The sequence below is a fragment of the Nanorana parkeri genome, unplaced genomic scaffold (assembly GCF_000935625.1).
Source record: "Nanorana parkeri isolate BGI_ZX_2015 unplaced genomic scaffold, ASM93562v1 scaffold216, whole genome shotgun sequence".
NCBI lineage: Eukaryota > Metazoa > Chordata > Amphibia > Anura > Dicroglossidae > Nanorana > Nanorana parkeri.
The window spans coordinates 1337711-1358714 of NW_017306484.1; the positions used below are offsets into that span (position 1 = coordinate 1337711).

The 21004-nt window shown below is 48.4% G+C and overlaps 1 protein-coding gene across 1 annotated transcript in view; it reads right to left on the bottom strand.

The window, feature by feature from the left end:
• PLCG2 (phospholipase C gamma 2) overlaps positions 1-21004 on the bottom strand; it is a 100374-nt gene that overhangs the window by 54882 nt on the left and 24488 nt on the right. The window contains exons 3-9 of the mRNA XM_018555893.1: positions 16702-16845; positions 15934-16027; positions 13813-13860; positions 7151-7235; positions 5082-5165; positions 3485-3528; positions 2456-2528 (exon numbers count right to left, since the gene is read on the bottom strand). Coding sequence (XP_018411395.1) covers positions 2456-2528; positions 3485-3528; positions 5082-5165; positions 7151-7235; positions 13813-13860; positions 15934-16027; positions 16702-16845 — 572 coding nt within the window. The remainder of the gene's footprint in view (positions 1-2455; positions 2529-3484; positions 3529-5081; positions 5166-7150; positions 7236-13812; positions 13861-15933; positions 16028-16701; positions 16846-21004) is intronic.

Genomic DNA, 21004 nt, shown 5'->3' on the forward strand with positions numbered 1-21004 from the left:
AACCGCTTCCCTTCGCCTGCCAGTCACTGCTCTGTCATTTACATGCTGCCTTTTGTTTCTTGCTTCATCAGAAGAACAAACATTTGTCACAATAGAAGAGTTACATAATAACAGAGTTCTGCAACGTGCGCAGGGAAGTGTGCGGCACAAGGCTGTGATGCAAAGGACGGCCAGCAGGAGGCGCCAGTGGGGCTTGGGGAGCAGGATGGTACGTCTGCTGTAGACACATGAGATGCGGAAAAATTTGGTTCACTTCGGATATTTAGTTATATCGGGATTCGGATTTTGGATTCGGACTAATTTTTATTAGTTTCGGATGAGTTTACGAACGAATATTCGTTGCGAATACCACAGAAAACCAAATACAGATATTAATACTAAAGCTGGATCTCCTTGACCCGAATGGCATTCGGGATCTGAATTTCTGAATAGCATTCGGGAGCTAACGAATGCCATTCGGGTCTGGGAGCCATATACATATATTACTAAAGCTGTGGATCCAAGACCCGAATGGGTTTCGAGAACTCCCCAATGCAATTCAATTATTTAGATCCCGAATGCCATTCGGGTCTGGGAGCCTCAGCTTTAGTAATATATGTATATGGCTCATGTAAGGCTCCCATGTTGCCGTAATGAAATCGTTTTCAGACCCATTTGGACGTATTAAACCGAAAAACAAATCTGATTTTTTGATTCAGAGCTAAACGAATTGCACATGTCTAGTCTGATCTCCTGTATGTGGTCAAGGGGGCTGATGAAAGCCCTGAGGATGGGGCACTTTTTTAGCCCCCATTCACATTCGGCGATGCGGAAACGCTCACAAACAGGAACCCGTGTTTGTGTGCGGTTTTTTTTTTTGGCACATCTGCCGCCCATTGAGTTCAATAGGTGCCGCACGTGCGGCAAACACGGCAAGGTAGCCCACGCAGTATTTTCAGCTGCCAGCATCTGTGTTGTTTTCCCGGACGTTCACGAACATGACAAAAAAGCAGGTTTTATCAGCCGCGTTTGGGGTGCCATTAACAAGTCATGGCACTGCGAGCGCAATGCACGTGTTGCGTGAACGCATATCAAAACATGCGCTTTGGCATGCGTTCAAATGTGAATGGGGATTTAGATCCCCTTCCCACCAGTTAGTCTTGTTCACACCTAGGCGTACCAGGAATAAGCATTAAGCGTTTTTTTCCCGCACATCCTTATTGATCTCAATGGGAGCCGCAACCACGCGATTAACTCGGTAGAAAAGCTCGTGTAACAAATTGTGCTGCAGCGTCCCGTGTTTGCAATGTGTGCAAATATGTGGGAAACAGGCGTATTTTCCTGGCGCTGTTTGGGGTGCCATTAACAAGTAATGGCACTGCAAGCCCGAGGCACATTTTGAACACGTTGTGTAAACGTACGTCAAGGCGCATGTTTTGGGCAATGTTCACACGACGCAAAGGTGTGCACGGGGACTCCCTTTTCTACCTGTTAGTCCCCAGGCATACCAGAACACATGCGTGCAGTGGCGTCACTAGGGGGTTGCCTGGGTGACACCATTGGAGGAGTGACGGTCATTTTGGTGTCATTCCCTATGAAAAGTTGGACACTCGTGTGTGGTATTTTTTTCCACGTGTGCTGCGCGTCGCAATGGGCGCCACGTGCGCAACAAACGTGGAAAAGTAGCTCATGTAGCGGATTCTGCTACAGGTGTCCTGCTTTTTTTTTTTTCTGCGTGTTTTGTGCGTGCTTTAATGTGCATGAACATGAGTAAAAAACACTTGACTTCCCAGCTGCATATGGGGTGCCATTAATAAGCTTGACGCGCATTTGCCGCATGATCATAGAACACCTAGGTGTGAGCGCAGTGTACAAGCCAAGAAACACCCACTCCAGAATAAGACCCATTAAGGTATTTTGATATTTGCATAGCTCCTCCTAAGAGCCAGCCCACTGCTTGCACCAGGCAGGGTGCTGTGGTGTTTTTAGGAAGCTATGTGCAGCATCCTGCTGGCCCCTCCCACCAGTGATGACATCACCAGGTCCAAATTCCATTAGCATGCCGATGAAGGAGGAACCAGGGAAGACTAAATAAAAGCTGATTAAACTTCAGCTATAAAGGCATTGAACCTGCCTTTTCAGATGGGCTTTAACACATGCATATGAGGCAACCGGAGGGGTCTAAATTAAAACCAAAAAGAATTTACAGGCATCCCCTTTAAACCTTTCTTGCAGTCTATTAAAGCACATCAGTCCCCCCTCCCCGCTACCTCTGTGTCGCCCGGGACAGGAATTGTATTCATTCTCTGATTTTATCCACCGTCAGCTAATAAGATTCACTCGGAATCCTTGGCTTCTAAAAGCCTCCAGCTCCCCAGATCACAGAGGCGCGCGTAATCCCAGCACGACGCCTTAATTGGAATGCGGGATTATGGCGCTCTGGAAGCAAGACACGAAGCAACTCAATTCCGCTCACCTGTTGCTCGTGCAGCAGGAACCTTTGAAAGTCGTGTAAATGGACCGCGGAAGCGTTGGAGCGATCCACGTTGCTGAAAAAGAAAAAAAAAACACAGCGGGGACGTCAAACGGGGGGAGGAGGGTTGTTTTCGGGGGTTGGGCTTGGCCCCTTAGTTCCAGTTAAGGGAACTCTTAAGGCATCAGCATACCAAGACATTTTGGACAATTTCATGCTCCCAACTTTGTGGGAACAGTTTGGGGGTGGCCCCTTCCTGTTCCAACATGTCTGTGCACCAATGCACAAAGCAAGGTCCATAAAGACATGGATAAGCGAGTTTCGGGTGGAGGAACTTGACTGGCCTGCACAGAGTCCTGACCTCAACCCGATAGAACACCTTTAGGATGAATTAGAGACTGCGAGCCCGGCCTTCTCGTTCAACATCAGTACCTGACCTCACAAATGGTCAAACATTCCCATAGACACACTCCTAAACCTTGTGGACGCCTTCCCAGAAGAGGTGAAGCTGTTATAGCTGCAAAGGGTGCAGCCAACTCAATATTGAACCCTACGGACTTAGACTGGGATGCCATTAGAGTTCATATGCGTGTAAAGGACGGCGTCCTAATACTTTTGGCAATATAGTGTATATGAGATATACATTTTATATATTATATACACATTTATATAAAATGTCTGCTTTACATATGTATTGAAGAACTTTTTTTTAGTTATGGATACAGCAAGGGCGGGTTATATCCGGTCAGCTTTTTTTTGCTCTGTGTCCCATCAAGGAGATTTTCCTTCACTTCCTGTCTGATAGCCACAACAGGAACAGGCCACCAGAACTAGTGTCCCCAGTGAAAGATTTCTCTATTCCTGTTCTGCTGACAACCTGAAATTTGGGATTGTCTTTCAATTTTAGTGATATCATGACCAGCATATACATAAGGAGCAAAAGGGAATACTGCAGAATGTCACATGACAGTGGACTGGACTCCACATTCCTTCCCAGCAGATGTGTCTTATATATGAAACATAATCTCTTACCCCAAGATAAATACTGAGGAATCTTTTTTGAATTCATCCAGAATCTGAAGAAGAGAAGAACAGATGATGGTGTTAGGTACTTATAATGTCATGGTGACTACAGGGAGGAAGAAGGAGCTGTAAGGGGGTAAGAACAGATGGGGGGAAATCAAACCTCAAAATGTACACATTGTAATACCATTTTCTTTTTTTTTTGTTTCCCTCGTATGGCCACGTCTGCACATTTGTGGCTGAATTCAACTGGTGAGGCAAGGGGGTGCAGGGGATGTAGAGAGGAGTCAGAATGGGTTGTCCAACAAATTCATATAGGTGTGTCAGTTTACATGGGGTCTTACTACTCCTCAGGGTTGCCTTGTGCGGCAGAGGGCACGGGTTCTCCTTCCTGGCTGGACTCCTGGTGCCAGGGTTGCGGGTGCGCACGAGCGGCGGACAGGCGTAGTGCGCCTGCACCCATTACTGGTGTCAGGTGTGGGCCTTGCTGGGGGAAGTTCTCAGCACACATCCTCTGCCTTTCTCTTGCCATTGGCTCCTGGATGGAAAAACTCGGCAACCAGGGGGTGGTCTTAGTTCCCCACTGGGTATAAAAGCCCAGTCAGAGCCCTGGCTCATTGCTGAGTTATTCTACCTATATGGTGCATCGCCTAGCCTCCTGTGTTTGCTGCTGCTGCTATTTCCTAACCCCTCGTCTGACTTCCTGTAGCTGACTCTTTGGCCTGCCTTCCCGTTCTTGAACCCCGCTGTCTGCCTCAACCCGGACTGGACTTTGACTTCGAGCTTGGATTGCCCATTTTTGTACCTCGCTCTCGGACTACGGCCCGTTCCTGCCAGTGGGTTCCGCTTCCCGGCCCAGGCCGACGATTACCTCCTGACAAGGTGTGACGGTTCGGTGTCCACTAACTATACTTTTCAACTGTACAGACCATCATATACTAGAAAGGAAAGATGGTTCAATGTTTCCTCTGCTCTACCAAGACTTCTGACTCCTCTCAACATCCCCTGCACCCCCTCACCCCTACATTAGAACTTTGTTAAATGTAACCACAAATGTCCAACCTTGAGGAGAAGAGAATAAACAGTTGTCACAATTTGTACATTTTGACATTGCCTCATCTTACGTTGGTGCCCTAGTTATAGGCCCATGAGTGCCATTAAAGGAGAACTATGTTGTCAGGGCTTTTCCCCATAGTTCTCCTAAGGGACGAGACGCCGCAGCCGGAGCGGATCCCGACATCGATTGTCGAGATCCGCCCAGCTGCCTCTGCCTATCTAGAGGCAGAGCCAGCTGTACCCGCCCCCTCCCCGTCCGTTCCGCCAGTCAGCGCTGGTGGATCGGGGAGGGTGGAATCCAGCCCCTCTCTGCCGTGACAGGACCGAGAAGTAAGCAAATACCGGTATGTGTTCGCTCACTTCCCGATCTACTGAGCCGACCTGTGACAGTCTCATTGTCACAGGTCGGCTAGAACTATGAGGTGAGTGAAAAGCATTCACCTCATAGTTCTCCTTTTAAGGTAAACCCAGCCTTGACTATGAGCTATCCATATCATCGGTAAGGAAAACTCTCTTTTTCAGCAAGCAATGACAGTGTATAGAAACTTACTGACTTTTGCTGGTCAAACATCATATTTTTGTAAAAAGAATGTAAATGTTCAAAACTGAGGTCCTCCTTGGGGATCCCGATCTCCTGCAAACAAAATATGAAATAGGTTACCTCCTTGTAGTATGAGAAGAGAAACAAGCCTTGAATGTGTAATGAGGACTTATTGGATAACCTGCTATTGTATTATAGGTGACGGCTACTTATATCAACCAAAAATTGGTCTTGAGAAGGTAAACTTTAATTGTTTAGGTTCAATTTTTTTTTAATTTTGATTTTTTTTTTTGTTTAACTAACAGTTATATCTTAATTTTATTATTTGGATGAAATATTTGACGGATAACATTGTAATACAGAGTTCATCCATGACAATGGTTTCACAGAACATTAGCCGTTTTCATTAGAGAGAGGCAGCAGAAGCTGGTTGCCTTCAGACTCTCAGTCAGGCCTGGAAGAGCAGACGGAGGCGTCTGTGTAAGGCCAACATGACAGGGTCTTGGAGAGGCTAACTGGGTTTAGTGAGGGTTAAATTGTTATCGATCATGGTGTGTTTGGGTGGGATCGCTTACCTGATTGGTCAGGGTGCTGAGAGGTGGGGTATAGGTGGCTCCCTGGGAAGGAAAGTTCCAGTCTCTGTGGGGTCCAAGCATGGAAACAGCTTCATGCCCTCCCACCCTGTTTGCCATATTTGTTTTTTGTTGCCTTTGCGCTCTTCTCTTGTTTTCTACCTTCTTGGCTACTTTTGTCCTTTTTTTTTTCTATCTGTTTTTTCCTGTTTTCTTGTCACTGCAGCCGGTCAGGGTATTAGGGTCCTTGAGGTGCAACATATTCCCTTGATGTTTAAAGGAGAACTATGAGGTGAGTGCTTTTCACTCATCCCCATAGTTCTAGCCGACCTGTGACAATGAGACTGTCACAGGTCGGCTTAGTAGATTGGGAAGTGAGCGAACACATACCGGCGTTCGCTCACTTCTCGATCCTGTCACGGCTCTCTGCCGTGACAGGGGAGGGACTGGATTCCCCCCTCCCCGCTCCGATCCTCCAGCGCTGACTGGCGGAATGGACGGGGGAGGGGGCGTGTACAGCTGGCTCTGCCTCTAGATAGGCAGAGCCAGCTGTCACTCAGCTGGGCGGATCCAGACATAATTGTCGGGATCCGCTTCAGCTGCGGCGTCTCAGTATACCGCGAGCTGTCGCTCGTGGTATACTGCGGCGTCTCGGTATACCGCAAGCTATAGCTCGCGGTATACTGAGCTTAGGGTGACGGGAGGATGCTAGTTTGTGTCCTCCCGTTCCCCTAAGGAGAACTATGTGGAAAAGCCCTAACCCCATAGTTCTCCTTTAAGTGACAGTGGGGAGCCGTCTTTGGTATGGCATCCCTGTCTTAACGGGTCCATCATTAGTTACTTAGTATCTGATGTTAGATCACAAGTCACCGAGGCGGTGTTGTGCAGCTTGAGGCTGTGTGGGCAGATACTGGGTATTTTGGTGCTGGATATCACATCAAGGACCTTATCTCCAGCGGTCAGTTAATTTGTTAAAATTGTTAATTTGGCTTTGGCACTAAATAATAAAATGGCTTATGTGGCCACTAAAAATCCAAGACCAGTGTCATGTCATTCATTAACAAAAGGTTATTATCTGATTTGAGTTGTTGGGGGGGTTATTGGACCATTAGGAGGTGTATACAATGCCCTTGTCATGGGGTTGCCTTACTAAAGGTGCACAGGTTGTTCACTGTTTAAGGGAATTCCCCTTAGCTTAGTGAATGAAGTGAAGCCTTGCTGACTTCCATCATCCAATCATGCCCAAGCACATTGTATTCTCCAGAAAGTGAGTGGAATGCTCTCCCGCATTCCAATGTTTAACTCAGGGAACAGTCACCCGTGTGACATCAGCCCAAAACAAGGTCAGAGTTCTCAATAACGAAATATAAAGTACATTTTGTGTGTACCATGGGGAAGGCATCTAAAAGGGATAAGGGATAAAAGAAACATTTCTAGTCTCCAGTTCACCGGCATCTGTTCAAAACTCAAATACTGGCTCAGATCAGATCACATCATCGTATTTACCAGGATCTTGTCCTTAAGGGACTTCACGCTGCTGACTTTGAAGTTGATCTGTGGAAGGATGGTCTTCAGTTCTCGTGTACTAATGCTGGGAAAGGAAAAGACACATTTGTTATTAGGAGTCCAACGTCCAAATCAGGGCTGTAACTACAGATTACAGGGCCCCAAAAATGTGATGGGGGGGCCCTGATGACCTGTCTTTGAGCTTTGCGTAATGATGCCAAGACTCCAAAGACTCCTTGTGTATCTGAAGTCGTCTGTAGACTTTAAAGGGGAGTTGTTGTCAATTGCAACCAGTCCAACCCTTAATCATAGTGTACTGTATTAACTTCACATATTCTTAATTTGCCTCAACAACCTAATGGGCCCCCTTCCACCCCCAGGCCCCATAGCAGCTGCCTAGACTGCTATAGCTATAGTTATACCACTGGTCTAAATTAAAGAAAGAACATCTGCTGCCACTGCTGGACTAGTTGGCTTGCTGTTATATTAATCCAGAGGCTTCAAAACTTTTTTGTTAAGTCAATGACCTGAAATCAGGAGTTTTGCTTTCCTCTGTCCACTTTACTGCATGTTTATTCTAGTTCATTGATCAATGCACTGAGACCAAAAGCAGCCAGCAGGAGGTCAGCATTGGTAAGATATTATCTTGCCAGAGGTTCACTTTAAAGCCAAACCCATAAAATGGTTATATTGATCCAGAGACTTCAATGCTTTGTGTGCCACTGCAGTGATCTGGAACAAGTAGGCAGCTCAGGAGTGTTGGTTTTCCCCTGTCCTCACTTGCTGCATGCTTTTTATAGTTAAAGGAGAACTATGACATGAGTGATTTCCACTCACCTCATAGTTCTAGCCGACCTGTGACAATGAGACTGTCACAGGTCGGCTCAGTAGATCGGGAGGTGAGCGAACACATACCAGGTTCGCTCACCTCTCGATCCTGTCACGGCTCTCTGCCGTGACAGGGGGAGGGGCTGGATTCCCCTCTCCCTGCTCCGATCTGCCAGCGCTGACTGGCGGAACGGACGGTGGAGGGGGCGGGTACAGCTGGCTCTGCCTCTAGATAGGCAGAGCCAGCTGTCACTCACGCAGCTGGGCGGATCCCGTCATCTACGTCGGGATCCGCTCCGGCTGCGGCGTCTCAGTATACCGCGAGCTGTAGCTCGCGGTATACTGAGCTTAGGGTAACGGGAGGACGCTAGTTTGTGTCCTACCGTTACCCTAAGGAGAACTATGGGGAAAAACACTGACCCCATAGTTCTCCTTTAATTCACTCACTACATTGAGACCAAAGGCAGCCAGAGGGAGGTCACAATTGGCCAAGTATTGTATTTCACTTCCTTTAAAGCTGAACCCCCAAAAAATGGTTATATAACCAGTGGTCACCGATGACCAAAGAAAGAAGACAGAGGATGCAGAAGAACAGAGCAGAGCTGTGGAAGGGGCTACTCACAGAGCCTGCCTTCTGAACTACAACTCAGTGTCTGATCAATGTAACATTTTCATTGCTTGCTGGAAGCAATGCATGATGGGATACAGTATGAATTCTTGATAAATGGAGATTGCATCATATCAAGCAGCAGGGAAAGAGATGCAAAGCACACTGGGGATCCAGGAAGTTGTTTTCAGACACAACTCCAGTATGTATTCCTATTACAATGCTGATGTCATAACAGGAGAGGATATGCTGCCACTTTACAACTCCTTCTTGGCATTGGTTTCCCATCAGTGGTGTCACAAGGGGGGTGCAGCCCGCACCCAATGTGCCACCTTTGGAGGGGTGACACCAAAATGACTGATAGTCATTTTGGTGTGCCCCCCCTATGAAAAGTCCGGCACTCGGTCACGGATTGAGAGCCCTGCAGTGTCAATAGAGAGGAGGGGACCCGGCTGCATACCTAATCCCGCCGGGTGAACGTCCCCTCCTCTCTCTGCCGGCGTCCATCACCAGGATGGCCGCCGCCAGGCGTCAATAAGACAGCCGCTCGAGCGCAACGACATCGTTGCGCATGCGTGCGGCAACATCACGTGCGTGCGCGATGACGTCATGGCCGGGTGTCGCCCGGTCTCTGCTCCAGGTGACACCCAGCCTCGGGATGCCCCTGTTTCCCATGTCCGTGCTTGGCTTCTTATGCATCATTTTTTACTAATTGAATATCAAGATTCCCCCCAAGTCGTAGGCTTCAATGAAAAATGTTGAGGACATTTTGCAAAACCGCCCGCAAGTTGAACCCGGGAAGATTCGCTCACCCCTATTCACTGCTTACAGCGAGGTGCACATCACTGCTCAATCACTCCATAAAAGATATTAAAAATGCTTTCAGTCTGGCTCCCAAAGTCTGTTTTACCCGGTGTGTAGCAGCGTAGGCAGGAACAGTATTCCTGATTAATAGGGGATATTATTCTAAGCCTCATGGCTAAAAAGTACCTTGAAAGTGGCAGAAAAGTACCTAGCAAAGTGCATAAACTGTGATTTGTGCGTGCCATAATAAGACGTCTGTTTCGGCGCGCTGCGTTCATGCACTCTACTATACCGAGACGCAGTTATTGTTTTCCAGTCTCGGCGTGTGACCTTTCTTCCCATCCATGTATCGCAGCATTCTGGCTGATATAAAAAGACTGGCGGAGGAATGGAGACAAGGTAATGAAGATGTGCCCTAGTTTTTACTGGTCTGTGCTCAGTCGCAGAGTTACCTACCACTGTCAGTGCATGAATAAAATTTGGCTCCGGGCTACACCTCATTCTGCCAGCGTGTCATAAATAAGTCACTGATTGCCGAGTCAGTAAACCCAAATTACATTGTTTTCTTAAGTGGTTAATGGAAAAGAAGCTTTAACAACATTTGTGAATAAATAAATGGAAAAAGTCTCTGGAAATTATTAGAGGAGAATGGGAATGAGTGAATCGGAAGGGGTTCAAATCTCTGGGGGTTCCTCAAACTCTGCTTGAAATCTGCAAAATCCAAATTTAGCAGCAAAGCCTATGGAGGGAGAATCTTGATACTAAAGTTTAGCCATTTTCAATGAAAGTTTGTAGGCAAGCTATTGTAAAAAAAAAAAAAAAAAGGGCATGGGGAGATAGGTATGACCATAGGGGGCTGGGCATGGCCATATGGAGCTGGGCATGGCCATATGGAGCTGGCCACTGCTATGGGGGGCTGGGCACAACTACAGAAAACTGGACATGGGCATGAGGAGCTGGGCACTGTTAAGGGGGAGCTAGGCATGGTCCATAGGGAGCTGGGCACTGCCATGAAAGGACAAAGCCAAAAAAAGGTTAAAAAATACCAAAGAGTAGGGAGAGGGTCCTTTATTGTAAATATTGCTCAGTAGTTGTGCAGTATGTAAGCAGCTTGGTTAGGCCAAAAAAATAAGGAAAGACAAGGCAGGTTTTTATCTATCAATAGAAATCAGAGTGTAGTATCAGAGAGACAAAAGCCACATATTGTTCAGTAGTTAGACAGTATGTAAGCAGCTTGGTTAGGCCAAAAAATAAGGGGGAGTGACAAGGCAGGTTTTCATCTTCCAATAAAAATCAGAGTGTAGTATCAGAGAGACAATAGCCACAAATATTGTTCAGTGCTTGTGCAGTATGTAAGCAGCTTGGTTATGCCAAGAAATAAGAAGGAGAGACAAGGCAAATTTTTCATCTTGCAATAAAAATCAGAGTGTAGTATCAGAGAGACAAAAGCCACAAATATTGTTCAGTGGTTTGACAGTATGTAAGGAGCTTGGTTAGGCTGCAATATAAGAGGGAGAGGAGGCAGATTTTATCTTGAAATAAACATTAGATTGTATTATTTGAGAGATGATATCCACAAATAATTTTCAGTGACTGAATAGTCACTGGAATGAAAGATATTGAGTCACTAGTCCAGTGTTTACACATCTGTGAGACTAAGATATTGACCCATAGCCCTCTTACATTTCAAGCTTTCAATCTTCATTCCTATTCCATCCTACTGTAATGGAGTGACCTTCCTATCAAGTGGCTACACTCATGTAAAAGAGCATACCCCTCAGTTAGACAGCAAACACACCGACATTACCAGGTCAAGGAGGCTAATAAGACATATTAGACCTCCTAGGAGAAGTAAGCATCAGTTCTTTATCGTACTTCGTATCTAACAAGATGTTCATAGTTTTACAAGCTTGCTTGTTCACATATTAAATATTGAATCAAAGATACAGATAGGGCAGCATCTTTCGGTACTCGTCGATACCGAGTAGCGATACCGGTACTTCCGCTGGCATGGAGCTGGCTTCCCCGGCATTCAGGCTTCTTGATTGCGCGGAAAGCTGGCTACATGCTGTTTGGCCGCCTCGATTCTGATTGGCCGGGACTGATGTATATTCCTGCCAATTAGCATGGAGTCGGCTTCCCGGCCAATCAGGAAACCAGGAGGTGAGTCATTACCCGCCGACCGACTTCCTTATTGTCCAGGAAGCCGGCTCCATGCTGTTTGGCTGGCTCGATGCTGATTGGCTGGGGCTGAAGACTCTCTCCCACCCTCGTGTGACAACGTCAGACCAAACAGCGCTGTCACGTAGGAGGAAGTTGCGGGATCGCCAGGTATGACTGAGGAATTACGTTTTTAAAACATTTTTTATTTTTAAAGATGTTAAAAGTTTTGAATATCTGTGTGATGTTCACCATTATTGCACAATATATTCGCAGCTGTTCCTTTTTATTAATAGAGCTGAATGGGCATAATGTTATTTCCTGAAATAAAAAAAAAACACAACTATAAAACATTGTCAGCCCCTGAGAAGTTTGCCTGTATAAGAATGGCACATCCTGTGTTTTCTATAGCCGCTTCCCCGGGCTCCAGACTTCCAGCACGCAATGTACTGACAGATGAATGGCCATTTTTGTTTTTTTACCAATGTGGCAGAGCAAAACAATTGGCTGCCAGTCCTCAGGGTAAAGACAGATATTCCGTGCTGATAAATATGCAGGAGAAAGTTATAGCTGAAGTTTAATCTGCTTATATTTTGCCTTTCTGTCCCCCGCCCCCCTCCCCACCACCATATCAGAAGGTTATCAGAAGAACACATCACAGCACCCTGACTTAGTCCTCCTCCCAAGAGCCCTCAGCCTAGATACAAGCAGTGGACTAGATCTTTTGAGGAGTTATGCAAATATCATAATGCCTTGATGGATGGATGTCAGTGTGCAGAAGTAGGCATTCCTAGACAGGTTGCTAGGATGCTAGCGGCTGGGCTGCACAGAGTCATTGGTTGCTAGGACGCAGGTGGGCGCACCATGATGCTGTGGGGCTGACAGCATCTTAACAAATAAATGATGCTGTGCGACTCACACAACATTATTGGATGCTAGGGCATAAGTGTTATGGTGTGCCCGTCTGTGTCCTAGCTACCAATGACACTGTGCAGCCCAGCAGCTAGCATCCAAGCAACTAGTGACACTGTGCAGCCCAGCTGCCAGCATCCTAGCAACCACTGACACTCTGCGGCCCAGCTGCCAGCATCCTAGCAACCACTGACACTCTGCGGCCCAGCGACTAGCATCCTAGCAACTAGTGACACTCTGCGGCCCAGCGGCTAGCATCCTAGCAACTAGTGACACTGTGCAGCCCAGATGCTAGCATTCTAGCAACTAGTGACACTCTGGGGTCCAGCCGCTAGCATCCTAGCAACCACTGACACTGTGCGGCCCAGCCGCTAGCATCCTAACAACCAGTGACATTGTGTGGCCCAGCTGCTAGCTTACTAGCAAATGCTGTCCCTCTAAAGGTGGCCAAACACTCTACAACCATCGCAAGACTTTAGTTTTAAAAAAACGTACGATCTGCCTATCTTGGACAGGCAGATCGCACTCTCGATCATCGCAAGCCTTCCGATGACCGCAATGCTGAACAGGCAGTGAGTTGCTAGGACACCGGCGGCCCTAGGTTCTGTTCAACGAACCCGGATTTCTGACTGGGTTCAACCAAGCAGACTGAACTCGGCTCATTACCATTCACAACTAGTTGGAAGGAATTCTGCAGGAGCTTGTATTAAGGTAAGTATTCCTCTGCGTACCTCATCCACTAGAACAGGGGTAGCCAAAATTTGGCCTTTTAGCTGTGGTGGAACTACAAGTCCCATAAGGCATTGCAAGACTCTGACAGCCACAGACATGACTCCCAGAGGTAGAGGCATGATGGGATTTTTAGTTTCACCGCAGCTGGAGGGCCAGACTTTGTCTAACCCCGCCCTAGAAAGGCAAGCATTATATTCTGCATCAGTTGGGGGGTGATTGGCAACCAATCAGCTTCTGTCTTTCATTTTCCAACCTTAACTGGACAAACTGAAGAGAGAAGCTGATTGGTTGCCATAGGCAACTGCTCCAGATTCTGTCTGCTCCAGTTTTGATACATTCCCCCCCATTGTGTATAATGGTTAGTTAGTATCACACACACACACACAGGAGCGGGGTACTGTTTGCTACGGTTCATGCCAGCGGGCCCAGTTATTTGTCAGTCGTTGCTTCTTATGACAACAAAGGCAGAGATAGGCAAACACCTCTCCGCCTCGGATCGCTGCCTGTTTGGCCCCGAGGTCTTCTCTGAGAACGTGTTTTACCATCAAGGTCGGGAAGAGCCCCAGAGCAGACATGACTGGCTCCAGGAATGTGACATAGAGCAAGAATGCCGCCTTACCAGTTCCTCCTTGTCTGGTCCACCGAGTAGATCTGCTTCCTCAGCCAACTGTGAATAAACAGGAGAATGGGTTCAGTCATGTGCAGCCCTGGTACACCTGGACCTACATAACGGCATAGCGGACAGCATGATGTGTCACGGCTAGTTTATCAGAACCGCAGTATTGGGAAAATAGGGCTGTCGCCATGGCAACCCATCGACTTTAACTCTCACCAAGGAAAAATGAAATCTGATTGGTTAGTACAGGCAGCAGCTTCCCAAACAGTCCCGTTCTTCAGCTCGGATAGGCTCCCGATCATGTGACAGGCAATCACATCGATCACATGATTGGGAAGCCCACCTTTAGCGCCCGGCGATAAGATCCCTTTACAGGGCTGCCGGGTGGCAAGGAATTAAGTAAACCTGTTATTTTGTCTTGCACGGGCAAAGCACAGGTCTGCTTTAAAGAGGACTTGTAATGAGGTTAACAACTCCCTGCCCCTCTGACTAGAGCTGAGCTCAAACCCGGTCCGAACCTGAGCTCCTCCGGACAAGGAAGTGCCATGGGCCCTAATCAGCTGCGGCATGGGCATTACCCACCCCGCAACTGCATGTAAACAAAGGGGCGGGATGGTTGTGCTGACATAATTTTCCATATATGGCCACATGACCATATTAGGTAAATGTTTTATACCATATAAAGGCATGAAGCCATATAAGGTCAATGACATCACTGCATCCCGCCCCTTTGTTTACATCAAGCTGGGGGCGGGGATCCTCTGCCTGCAGCTGTTTGGGCAGCACGGAAGGAGCTTCCTTTCATGTTCGGGAGGAAATCCGTCCAGGTTTCGGAGGAACCTGAGCTCATCCTTTCCTCTGACCATCCTTCTCCCATAAATAGCATGGAAGCCCTGTAACACCGTCCCTGTGCACTGTAAGTATCCATTTTGGACGCACTGACCCTATTATGTGACCTGAATATTATGTGGTCAGGAAACACTCCTACAGTATGAGGGGGTCAAAGATTTTTGCACAGCTTCTTTGGTTGCTAAGGAGCTAGCAGCCCCATAACATCATAGGTTGCAACCTCGGCACTCCATCAGTTGTGGAACTACAAGTCCCATGAGGCATTACAAACCTGAACCCCACAGGTATGACCCCCAGAGGCATCTGGGATTGGTAGTCTCACCACAGCTGAAGGGCCGAGGTTGACCACCCCCGTGCTAGCCTGTTGAGAACCCCACTTGGCAAGTTCACTTGAGCAAAGTGCAGCAGCTTCTCTTCTGGTTTTGTGGTTTGATCATTCTCCTGAGTCATCGCTTGCGATGTTATTCAGGTCTGATGCATAATTAACAATACTTCCCCTCTCTACTTGTGCTGCAATTATTTAAAGTACAATGACGGGGTGTCAGGGTCAGCCTGCTGCTCATAGGAGTATATATATATATACAGGTGAAACTCGAATAATTAGAATATCGTGCAAAGTTCATTTATTTCAATTTCATGTCACTTCCTGTCTGAAAGCCCCAACAGGAAGTTAGAGGAAACCCCTCCAAAGAGAAGGAAATCCCTGGTCACCAGAACATCCTCCTCACAGCCGCCAATGACAGCCAGCAGCCTGCAATGCTATAGCGACCCAGGTGGCCCGCACGGCATCAGGGGGACCCCTTTGTTCCTCATCCTGGCCGGGCCCCCCTGTGCCCTATAGCAGCCGCCTGAGTCACTATGGCGATAGTTCCGCCACTGCAGCAGAAGTAGCGCCCCCATTGGAAGATTTCCCATCTATTCCTGTTCTGGTGACAACCCAAAATTTGCAATTATCTTTCAGTGATAATGGTCACCAGGATATATAGAGGGCAAATCTCCCTAACGGGGACACGTGGGAAAAAAAACACAGAATGTGTGTCGCCAAATTTGCAACTCTACATTTGGCGCTCGTCCCGGGACCCAATGGGGACACGCGCTAAACACAGGAAACAAAGGTGCGGGAACGTGCATCACTGCCACGCACGTTCCCGCTACACCCGTATGTGAATGGGGCCTAAAGGCTTCACTAAAGCCGCTCACAAATTAAGAAAGTTCCAAATCTGCTGATAAAACTTTATTACATCGCAGACATTCGAAGGAGAAAGCCGGACTCACCTCTCTATAATGGCCAGGGTGGGGGCGTTATTAACCTCCTCAAGCAATATATTCAGTCCGACCTTCCATTGCTCTGCATCTTCCACAGAGTCCGCTGCAAGACCCAAATGATAAAAGATTCAAATAAAAAAAAGTTCTGGAATCTGTTTTCATATCTTTGTCTCTCTGTTTTGACTCATGCATGCTGCAGTTTTGATCCTGCCAGTTCATGGGGTCTGTTTATAAACAATTCACAGAGATATTGGCCCTGCAAATCTCTGCGGATGTTCATTCTGTGAGAGAACGAATGCACAAAATGAATGTTCCTGTTATATATTCTTTGTAGGTCGAATGCATTTTCAAATGTCGCGTTGTAATACCTCATTATGGCCACTGGGTGGAGCTGATAAGCACAGGAAATAAATAACCTTTTTACCATTTTCGAACGTCATCTTGTAATACAGCAAATTGGCCACTAGGTGGAGCTGATGAGCACAGGAAGTAAATAACCTTGGCACTGCAGCTATTATGAAACTACAAGTCCCATGAGGCATTGGAAGACTCTGGCTGGCATGACTCCCAGAAGCAGGGGCATGCAGGGATTTGTAGTTTCCCCACAGCTGGAGTAAACCTGCTCCAAAGCAATAGGAAATACATTTCTACTTGTCTCTGGAACAGGTGTCCCCATGGGAAGATTTCCCCTTTCTTCCTGTTCCGGTGACAACTGTCACTTTAAGGATTGGCCCTCGGTGGTTTGGGGGGGGGGGGGGGGGCAATGGTACGGCTTACCTTCTAAGCTGAGTGTGTTCAGCACAAACTGGCTCCCGTAGAAGATGGTGAAGCAGCGTTCGTCCTTCAGGCGCGAGGCCTTCCCGCGCTCAAAGTCTTTGCAGTTCTTGCCCTGCCGAATCTCCTTGATCTCCGAGAGGTCCACTGCAACAAAACACACCACACGGAGACTTCAGTGCGCAGGCAGATCATGGCTGGTGGGAGAGCGCTGTACATAGCTTCCTGACAACATCACAGCACCCTGCCTCAGTACTCCTCTCAAAAGCCCTGATGTAAGCAGTGGGCTGGCTCTTGGGAGGAGTCATGCAAATATCAAAATGCCTTAATGGGTAGGTGTCAGTCCGGAGGAGTGGGCGTGGCTAGGCAGGCTGTATTTGCATGCAGAGCGCCCTGGGTGACGCCCACATGTGATGCTGAGCCGTCATGATTGACAGAACCGAAATCCAATAAATGAAAGGGGTGGAAGGGCTAGATGATGCTGGGCGTCCTCGGCTCTATCTGACTTGCTGAAGCTTCTAATCCACATTTTGAGAAGCTCCCAGTGTGCAGTGCAATCAGAGGAAGCCATTTGAGTCCAGACCAGAGCAGGACACCTGATTTTTCTCTACTGCAGTTCACTAACACTTACGGGTCTTGTCCCTCCCCCAGCCTGTGATTGGACAGTGAAGGGAGAAGCAGCAGTCTGATTTGCTCCTCGCTCTGATCTCTCCTCCCCATCAGTAAGTGCCTTGTTAGGACATGAACACTGAGGCCAAGCTGTCCTGGACCTGCACCCCAGTAGCCCAGTATTGAGCTCCTCTCTCTGTCACTCTGCTCTCTCCTCCTATCAGCATGCTCCTTGTCAGCACATTGACTGATTGGCTCCTTGTGCTGCTTCTTCCTCTCCCCATGTGAGCTCTGCTGTACAATAGGCTGACACCGGGTCATATTGGGGCCCCTACGCGGCTTGTAGTTCTAAAATAATGAAAATATCTTTGTTTTTGTGTCAGCGACCAGAGAGCTGCGTTTACTTTTGTGTCACTTCTATATTTGCCCGGAGTTCAGCTTCAACCACGGAAATCTTCAGCCCGCCCCCCCCCCCTCCCCCGGGCCGCACAGCTACCTGCGTCTGCATGATAAGGAAGTGGTTTTCCGCCGCATGTAATGGACGGTCGCAGAGCTCTTCCTGTTTCTGACAGGACACGGGGAACCATGACAACAGGAAGTGCTCGGGCCCAAGGCCTTGTAGGCCGCACAGGCCTGTGAAGCCCGCAGCCATGAGTTGAGGTGTGAACTCCGGGCAGACAAGGCGATTACATCATTGTAGCGGAGTACAGCGCACATCTCCGCCAGTTAGAGGTTTCACACGGGCGGCGCCGCGGCGGAACGCATTCTCCAGTTACGGTTGGCAGGCGTTCAGGAGGCGACACTGCCGGCTCCTAAATGTCTCCTCTTCTCATCCCAAAGGGGGGCTGTGAGCTGAAATATCCCGCCATCCACAACCACATAGAAGGTGATAGAGCCGGGACCTGGCTGTGCGGGGTCTCAGGCGGGCTATGCCTGCAATATAAGACTGAAGGGGAGGCCGGAGGTCAGATAGAAGACTGAAGGGGAGGACGGAGGTCAGATAGAAGACTGAAGGGGAGGACGGAGGTCAGATAGAAGACTGAAGGGGAGGACGGAGGTCAGATAGAAGACTGAAGGGGAGGACGGAGGTCAGGTATGGAGTTACAGCCCTTGAAGTGTGTTGGCTTCAGTTACACTTTCAGCACTGATGAAGGGAGTTACAGCCCAGAAGGATGTTGGCTTTAGTTGCACTATGAGCCCTGATGACGGGAGTTACAGCCTCCGAAGTGTGTTGGCTTCAGTTACACTTTCAGCCCTGATGAAGGGAGTAACAGCCCTTGAAGTGTGTTGGCTTCAGTTGCATTATAAGCCCTGATCAAGGGAGTAACAGCCCCCGAAGGATGTTGGCTTCAGTTGCACTAGAAGGGTCCCTGTGTGTCGGCAGCAGGACGTTTCCTCTTAAGCTTCGCCTACATAAGTTTTAGAGGAAGGGTCCCTCTGTCCTGCCAGCAGGATGTTTCCTCTTAAGCTCCGCCTACATAAGTTTTAGAGGAAGGGTCCCTGTGTGTCGGCAGCAGGACGTTTTCTCTTAAACTCCGCCTACATACATTTTAGAGGAAGGGTCCCTGTGTGTCGGCAGCAGGACGTTTCCTCTTAAGCTCCGCCTACATAAGTTTTAGAGGAAGGGTCCCTTTGTCTTGCTAGCAGGACGTTTCCTCTTAAACTCCGCCTACATACGCTTTAGAGGAAGGATCCCTGTGTGTCAGCAGCCGGACGTTTCCTCTTAAGCTCCGCCTACATACGCTTTAGAGGAAGAGTCCCTGTGTGCCGGCAGCAGGACGTTTCCTCTTAAACTCCGCCTACATACGCTTTAGAGGAAGAGTCCCTGTGTGCCGGCAGCAGGATGTTTCCTCTTAAACTCCGTCTACATACATTTAAGAGGAAGGGTCCCTTTGTCCTGCCAGCAGGATGTTTCCTCTTAAGCTCCGCCTACATAAGTTTTAGAGGAAGGGTCCCTGTGTGCCGGCAGCAGGATGTTTCCTCTTAAAGGAGAACTATGAGGTGTGCTTTTCACTCACTTCATAGTTCTAGCCGACCTGTGACAATGAGACTGTCACAGGTCGGCTCAGTAGATCGGGAGGTGAGCGAACACATGCCGCCGTTCGCTAGCTCACACAACTGGGCGGATCTAGACATAATTGTCGGGATCCGCTTCATCTGCGGCGTCTCAGTATACCGCGAGCTGTAGCTCGCGGTATACTGAGCTTAGGGTGACGGGAGGACGCTAGTTTTGGAAAAGCCTTAACCCTATAGTTCTCCTTTAAACTCCGCCTACATATGTTTTACAGGAAGGGTCCCTGTGTCCCGGCAGCAGGACATTTCCTCCTAAGCTCCGCCTACATACGTTTTAGCGGAACATTCCCTGTGCTGGCAGTAGGACGATACCTGCTAAGCTCCGCCTACATACGTTTTAGAGGAACATTCCCTGTGCTGGCAGTAGGACGATACCTGCTAAGCTCCGCCTACATACGTTTTAGAGGAACATTCCCTGTGCTGGCAGTAGGACGATACCTGCTAAGCATCACAGCCGCCTCCGCCATGACACCATCACTTATCATACCAGCGCTTCCACTTTTCATTTCCTTTCACTTTTTGTTCTTGAAGCGATTCCTGAGAACTCCCGGGAAACCCCAGAGCACCGCGACCGACCAATCGTCACTGAGAAGACCGAGGTCTGCTTTTTATTTAGGGGTGTTCCACAAGGACACACCTCAGAGATCATCAGATAATGTCTCCCCCCGGCAGCAATAGATCACTACGGCTCCTCTGGTGTGTCGCTGTGTTATATGACATGTACAGGAGGCTGGGGATAATGACAGAAATGACTGGGAATATATTAAAGGAACAGTCCACCCAAAAGTCATATATTAATGCAGGCGGAGCCAGAACCTGGCTTTTTATATACAGGTGAAACTCGAATAATTAGAATATCGTGACAATGAAAGCTCCTCCCATCATTCCTGGCTCTGCACCTGTAATCCCGAGAGTTCTGGGCGTCTCCGCCCCCCATCCTCCTTGTGTGTTCTCAGCTCCTCCCATCACATACTTTATAATATAAAATAAATAGAAACCCAGAAGGGATAATGGGAGACCCTCATAATGGGCACAGCAGGGATGGCAGGAGTCCCTCATAATGGGCACAGCAGGGATGGCGGGAGACCCTCATAATGGGCACAGAAGGGATGATGGGAGAGACTAATAATGGGCACGGCAGGGAAGGGATGGCGGGTGCTCCTCATAATGGGCACAGCAGGGATGGTGCAAGCTCCTCATAATGGGCACAGCATGGATGGCGGGAGTCCCTCATAATGGGCACAGCAGGGATGGTGCAAGCTCCTCATAATGGGCACAACAGGGATGGCGCAAGCTCCTCATAATGGGCACAGCAGGGATGGTGCAAGCTCCTCATAATGGGCACAGCAGGGATGATGGGAGCTCCTCATAATGGGCACAGCAGGGATGATGGGAGCTCCTCATAATGGGCACAGCCAATGTGCAGACCCAGGAGGGTCAATGGCCACAGATGGCAAATGCACCCGAGTTGCACAATGTTCACGGGCTCATTCACACAGCGTGCCCCTCCGTAAGGCGTGCAGAGACTTGCTCCCGTGAGGGACGGGTGCTGCGTGTCACCGTGTGAAGCCGCCTGTACCTAACGGGAGCAGGTCTCTGCATGCGCGCCGAACGCATGTGCGCG